This window comes from Mus caroli, chromosome 10 (assembly GCF_900094665.2).
Source record: "Mus caroli chromosome 10, CAROLI_EIJ_v1.1, whole genome shotgun sequence".
Taxonomy (NCBI): domain Eukaryota; kingdom Metazoa; phylum Chordata; class Mammalia; order Rodentia; family Muridae; genus Mus; species Mus caroli.
In genome coordinates this window covers 55,788,789-55,796,161 of record NC_034579.1, presented here as the reverse complement: position 1 = coordinate 55,796,161, position 7,373 = coordinate 55,788,789, and the positions used below count along the sequence as shown (strand labels likewise).

The 7,373-nt window shown below is 46.3% G+C and overlaps 1 protein-coding gene across 1 annotated transcript in view; it reads right to left on the bottom strand.

The window, feature by feature from the left end:
• Prf1 (perforin 1) overlaps positions 1 to 4,227 on the bottom strand; it is a 7,163-nt gene extending 2,936 nt beyond the window's left edge. Inside the window, exons 1-2 of the mRNA XM_021175251.2 lie at positions 4,211 to 4,227; positions 1,811 to 2,382 (exon numbers count right to left, since the gene is read on the bottom strand). Of these exons, the coding sequence (XP_021030910.1) occupies positions 1,811 to 2,346 (536 nt within the window). The 5' untranslated portion in view covers positions 2,347 to 2,382; positions 4,211 to 4,227. The remainder of the gene's footprint in view (positions 1 to 1,810; positions 2,383 to 4,210) is intronic.
• Positions 4,228 to 7,373: the final 3,146 nt, after the last annotated feature.

The window sequence follows — 7,373 nt, the reverse complement described above, 5'->3', positions numbered from 1 at the left end:
CCCATTGGACTTGCAAACTTTATATGCCCCAATATAGGGGAATGCCAGGGCCAAAAGAATGGGAATGGGTGGGTAGGGAAGTGGGGGGGGCATGGGGGACTTTTGGGATAGCATTGGAAATGTAATTGAGGAAAATATGTAATAAAAAATATTAAAAAAAATGTCACCAAACTAGGGCTCAGGAACAATTTTGCATCCATCTCCCTTTCCTCTAGATGTAAATGCTCATGCATAGAGGAGGTCTATCATGGATAGATGATAGATAGATGGCTAGATAGATACATAGATAACAGATACAGAGATAGATGATAGAGATAGATAGATCGATAGATAGATAGATGATAGATAGATAGATAGATGATAGATACAGAGATAGATAGTTATATAATAGGTACATGGATACAGAGAGAGATACCTACCTACCTGCCTACCTACATACATACATAGTTATATAATAGACACATAAATACAGATATAGATAGATACATACATACATATATACAAACATATATATATAGATAGTTACATAGGTACATAGATAGTTACATAGGTACATACATAGTTACATAGACAATATATATAGAGTTACATAGATACATACATACATAGATGATAAATAGATACATACGTACAGTTATATAGATACGTAGATAAATACATAGTTACATAGATAAACAGATACAAAGGTAGATATACTTACATATAGACAGATACGTACATACATACATACATACATACATAGATGATAGGTAGGAAGAAAGAAAAAAAGAAAGAAAGAAAGAAAGAAAGAAAGGAAGGAAGGAAGGAAGGAAGGAAGGAAGGAAGGAAGGACGGAAGAAGGAAAGATGATAGATAGATAGACAGGCAGACAGGGCTGTAGGGTCTGGCATCTAAAGACCAGTGTCACAGTTAGTTTTCATTGTGAACTTGATACAACCTAAAATTACTTGGGAGAGTGTCTTGGGGAGGAATTTTCTAGATCAAATCAGCTTGTGGTCTTGCCTGTAGAGGATTGTCTTGATTGCCTTAATTGATGTGGGCAGACTCAGCCTGAAAGTGGGTAGTACCATTTCCTGTTTCAGGCCCAAGACTGTCTAACGATAGAGAAGGTTAGCTGAGCTCAACTCAGCATGAATGCCTTCATTTTCTCCTGCTCTTGACTGTGGGTATGGTGTGACCAGCTGTGTCCCATCAAGCCATGGTGGACTGTAACCCGGAAATGTGACTGAAATAAGCTCTCTCTCCTTAGCTGCCTTTTGGTCAGGACATTTTATCGCACCAACAGAAATTAATCTAGAGCAGAAATTCTTTTTTTTTTTTTTTTTTTTTTTTTTTTGAGACAGTGTTTCTCTGTGTAGCCCTGGCTGCCCTGGAACTCACTTTGTAGACCAGGCTGGCCTCAAACTCAGAAATCTGCCTGCGTCTCTCTCCCGAGTGCTGGGATTAAAGGCATGCGCCACCACGCCCGGCTAGAGCAGAGATTCTTAACCTGTGGGTCAAGCCTCCACAGGGGTCGCATGTCAGATGGCCTGGATATCAGATATTTACATTATGGTTCATAGCAGTAGCAAAATTACAGTTCTAAAGTAGTAACCAAATCATTTTATGGTTGGAGTCACCACATTAGGAACTGTAACAGAGGGTCACAGCATTAGGAAGGCTGAGAACTACTGACTCTAGAGAGATCAGGATTTGGTGTCTTCCTGGGAAACAGTAGGTAAACTTCACTCCACTATTCCAGAGCTCCTAAACCCCTTAGGGTGTTCCACTATTCTTCCAGTTCCTCTCTCCCATGCCTCTCTCCTCTTACCTGTACATGCGACACTCCACTGTGTCGCTATTAAAGTTGTACTGGTCCTGATGGGTCTTCTCAGCTGCAAAATTGGCTACCTTGGAGTGGGAGCCAGCCACGGAGGCGCGCATGTTTGCCTCTGGCCTAGGGTTCACATCCAGCCCCACACGCCAGTCGTTATTGATATTAGCAGCTGCCTCCCGGGCCACACCCTCCGTGGAGAGGACCTTGGCTGAGGCCACGTTACGCTGGCAGTGTGAGCCGTGAGGCCGCCAGTGGGTGATTGCCACGGGTAGGCGCTGTATGGCGTCTCTCATTAGGGAGTTTTTACAGAGGGTGCAGGTGCGGTCAGGCCTCAGGAACTTCTGTGTGTTCACTGGGAAGGAGCCGGAGCGGCGGAGGGTGGTCACATCCACGCCTTCCCCAGCCATCCATACACCTGGCACGAACTTGTGCTTCTGCTTGCATTCTGACCGAGTGGCAGTGTAGCAGGGAGCAGGGACAGGTCGTGGCAGCAGCAGGAAAAGGCCCAGGAGGAACAGGGATGTAGCCATGATGCTGCAGGCACAGTAGTCATAAACTCTGGAAAGCTGTGGGAACAGGGATGAAGGATGCTGACCTCTCATGACTGGGGAACATCAGGAGAGAGAGTGAACTTCTCTTTAGTTATTGCATGCCAGAGCTGGACTGGCTTCGTCCACTGTACAGAAAAACCCAGAGGGATTTAAACATATAGCTCAGAGTCGCACAGCCAAGAGGAACCCTATGCTGAGATTTTATTATCTCAGACCTAGCAGGAATCGAGATTGAAGGCTGTGACCCTGGACACAGCATCTGTAATAGGTTTCGGCTCTGGAGATGTGTCATTTTCCACCCAGAGTGGGACACTTTTCCTACCTGATTCCCCTCCCCGGTTCTGGGATGAAAGGATATATCCTTCATCCCCCAGAGCCTTATGCACTGTAGGCAAGTGTTCCACCACTGAGCCCCACCCTACTCCCTATCTATTTATCATCTATCTATCTATCTATCTTGAGACAAGGTATCATTGCTCAGGATAGCTTTGAAGTCTTCTGTTGCCAAGCCTTGAACATGTGGAGGAGCTACGATCTCAGTCCTGTGGCACCAGGCATAGCTCCTAGCTGATTCTTACTTTCTCTCCATCTCTAATTCCAGCAGTGACTTCTGTCTCTCCCTTACAGATGCTAGGAGACAGTGAGCTCCCTGCATATCCTCCGTGGCTGCTCTGAGCCTCCTGCAAGGGCATCAGCCCCAACTCTACAATGGACAAAGGCTGTCCTGTATCTGTGCTGTTGGCTCTAGTGTGGGGGACCTTTAAGTGCGCCCTTGCAAGCCCTTCTGCTCATTGATCAGGTTTTCTGTCTTGACATTCCCTGCCGAATACTTCACACTATGGCAGGACAGGTATCTACCTGTCGCCTGCTACTGGGCAGCAATTCATTAGAAGGATCTTCCTTGCCACAGGGTCCTGGTTTTTGAATCTTCTTCTATCTCCTCTCTGTCTCAGCGTTTCTCTACCTGTGGATTGGAGCCATAGGAAAACACACATTTCTGATGGTCCTGGGAACCCCCAACCATAAATTAATTTTCATGACTTCATGATTGTAATTTTGCTATCTTGCGGTTTCTAAGACCATCCATCAGAAATAGGTGTTTTTTTTTCCTCCCAGTGGACACAACCCGCAGATGGATAACTGGCTCCTTCTAAGACCCTCAGAGGTCTTTGTTTGTTTGTTTGTTTGTTTTTCTTCTCTCCCTGCAGGGTCTAAAGTGAGGGAGCAGGGTGAGAAGAGGTCTTCCTCATATCTAGCTTCAGCCTTCCATGTTCTACCTAAAGCAGTGACCTGGAGGCAGAATTCAGGTGATGTGTAAAGCTGGGGGGTAAACAAGCCAGGGAGAATCCTGTCAAGCTTTCTGGTCAACCTGCTTAAGAGACCAACACATTGGTGACTTTGACCAATGGATATCAGTCCCCTTCTGGCCTTCTTTATATTGTCAGGGAGTTTATTTACAGATCTTGGCTTCTTCCTCCTTTTCCCTCCCATCCCTTTCCTTCCTCTCCTCTCCTGTCCTCTCCCCTCCCCTCCCCTTCCTTACATCTTTAGAGATGGGGTTTCACCCCGTTCCCCGATGGTATAGTCATATGTGTGCTCCATACTTGGCTCATTTCCATCCTTTATGAACTCTAACTGCCAGAACTTCTGGAAATAGCCTTGGGAACTGTGAACAGTTGTCATTGACACATGAACCCCTGAGTTGTCACCAACCCAATGAAGGAATGAGGGATGAGCTTGAAGGCTGGCTATTAGCATTTCTGGTTCCTTCTGGCTATATCTCCCAACTCTCTTTCCCCAGAGTATCTCAACCTCCCTGCTTCCTACCCTTCCTCCTCCTTACCTGAAGTCCCACCAAGATGCCACTGCAGCCCAGGGGGACACCTGCGTTGCCAATGGAGGCTTTTAAAATGCTGCGATCTATCCCCAGGCAGGCCCACCCTGGCCAACGTCATATCATTACTACTTCCTGCCCTGCCCCCAGAGTGTGGTCACAGGTTCCCACCAGCACCCACCCTGTTGTCACCTCCTCATCCGGCTTGTGACAGCCTTCAGGAAGTCAGCTGTGAAGGCCTGGGGCTCATCTGCCAAGCAGAGCAGCAGTTGGGGTGCGGGACTCTGGTGTGGACCAGCAGGCCAACTGACTGCTCCCTACTTCTGAGTTGAGTGATTGGGATGGGATGCGCTGTCAGGAAGAGATGCTGAAGCGTGGCCTGGGCTTGAGTGGCTGAGCAAGGGGTTTCAGCCTCTTTACATCTCAGCTCCTCATTCAAAAGTGTGGCTAGTCACAATGTCCCATGAGAGGGGACATGAAGATGTGTTGTAGTGCTTAGGATTAGACAAGATCTTTACTCATTCTCAATACATGTGACTGTTCCCTCCTCCCTGGGGAGTGGGGGAGAGATACTCAAAGCTGGTACCCACTTCCTGTCCATACCTACATCCCAGCTGAGCCTCAGGTTTGAGCAAGCTAGTAAGTACTGTGGAAAGACAACAGTTGGCCACTCTGTTCTGCCTGAGGTTACTGTGGGGAGGTTTCCATGGGCAGAGTGACTCATGGATACCTACTGGGGGCTAAAAAAAATGTGCTGGTTATAAGGTGGGTAAAACCATGCAGGGTGGGAGTAGTTCTCAACACCCCTAAGTGAGTACATGATGGGAATAAATAGCCACAGACCCCAGGCCACATGGTCACATCTCACCCGGGCTTGTGCCACCTTTCTCAGAGCCCAGCCTCCTCTTCTGTTACTGCAGAAACTGCAGCTGCCCTGTGGCCCCATGTTGGCACTCTGCCTGGGTGGTCTGACTGCGATGCCAAAGCTCAGAGACATTCGGTCCTCAGCCATGCTGGAAGAACAAGGTACAGGCTGCAGAAACCTGCAAAAAGCCTTCGGGAAAAGAGTGGAGAATCTAAACAGGCTCCAGTCCCGCTACTTCAGAAACATTTTTAACAGCTTTTTTTTTTTTTTTTTTTTTTAAAGCTCCTTTGTAGTCCTGAATTTGATGTATGAAGTCAGAGGGAGGGGCCTGGGGATGTAGCTCAGAGTATCACACTTGCCTAGCATATGAAAGGCCCTGCATTTCACCTTCAGTACTACAATCAGTGTCCCAATTCTTGTCGAGATCACCACCATCAACACCATTATAATCACCATGATCATTATCACACTGACGGCCAGCATCACCATCATCTGACCCATCTTTGTCACTTCACCAGTATCTTCACCATCATCAGATCGTTGACATTGCCATCCCATAATCATGAGGAAACCTTTGTCTTCTCAGGATCCTTTCCAGCAGGGTCTGGAGAGATGGCTTGGGGGTTAGGAACACTAACTGATCCTTCAGAGGACCTGACTTCGATTCTCACATGGCAGCTCACACCTGTCTGTAACTCTAGTCTCAGACCTTCTGACACCCTCACACAGATATACATGCAGGCAAAGCACCAATCAACATAAAATAAGAATAAGTTGGGCTGGAGAGACAGCTCAGTGGTTAAGAGCACTGACTGCTCTTCCAAAGGTCCTGAGTTCAATTCCCAGCAACCACATGGTGACTCACAACCATCTGTGATGGGATCTGATATCCTCTTTGGTGTGCCTGAAGAGAGCAACAGTGTACTCACATAAATAAAATAAATAAATCTTTAAAAATGGAAACATATTCGAGATTAATTTATTTATTCAAAATAAATAAATTAATTAAATAAATTTGCTTTAAAAAAAAATATTTGACCCCACAGTTTTTGCCATGTTCAGAGGGTTGTCCATCCATCACCATAGCTGACTTTAGAATATTTCTACCACTCAAAAAGAAACCATGTGCTCACTGGTAGCCATATCTCATTTCCCCTTAACACTAACCTGGTTTAGTGTCTCTGGAATTTCCTATTTTCCTTACCTTCCTGGCTGTCTTTGATACAGACTAGGGTTATCTGGGAAGATGAACCTCAATTAAGAAAATGCCTCCGTTGGGTTTCTTATAGACAGGTCTGAGTACTTTCTCTCAGTTTATGATCAGTATGGGAGGGCACAGCCCACTTGTGGGGTTGACACCCATGGACAGGTGGTCCTGAGTTGTAGTAGAAAATCAGGCTGAACAAGCCACAAGGAGAAGCCAGTAAGCACCATTCCTCCATGGTCTCTGCTTCAGGACCTGCTGCCAGGCTCCTCTCTAAGGACTGTGACTCTGGATATGTAAGCCTCTCCCCTCCCCCCCCCCCCAAGGCACTTTGGCCGAGGTCTTTTTATCAGAGCCATAGAAACCTAACTAAAACATTTATCTTCACATAAATGAAATCACACAATATGATTGTTTCTGTCTGCCTTTTTTTGACCAGTAGTTTTAAGGCTCATGAATGTTGTAGCATGTGTCAGCTTTCTATGGCTGGGTAGTATATGATCATGTGGGCATACCACATTTGTTTATATATGTGTCAGTTGATGGTCATATCATGAACAGTGCTGCTAGGAACATTTCTGTACAAATTTCTTTATGTGAATATATGTCATCATGCCATCTGGTTTACAGCTAGGAGTGGAATTGCAGGGCTATGTGGTAACTTCCATTTGATGGATGGATGGATGGATTGATTGATTGATTGATTGAGACAAGGTCTCACTATGTAGTCCTGGCTGTCCTGGAACTTGCTTTGTAGACCAGGATGGACTTGAACTCACAGAGATCCTCTAGCCTCTGCCTCCCAAGCACTGGGACTAAAGTGTGTGCGCCATCACCACCCGGCTCCATTTTACTCTTGTTGGAACTGTTTTCCCAAGTGGCTGGGATGAAATCAGCAAGAAGTTAATCAGTGTTGCACAAAGGAACAAGGGACATCTCAAGTCCATTACCCATGGTGCACACAGTGGTCTGAGGTCTGACCCTTCTAGGAGAAACAGCCGGGTTGCCAGGAGCCAGAATCTTAATTCCTTTGAGGTTCTGCTCCAGCATCAGGCTGGCCTTGCCAGGTCTGTCCCTGGGCGAGGACCTGGACAGCGTACTCC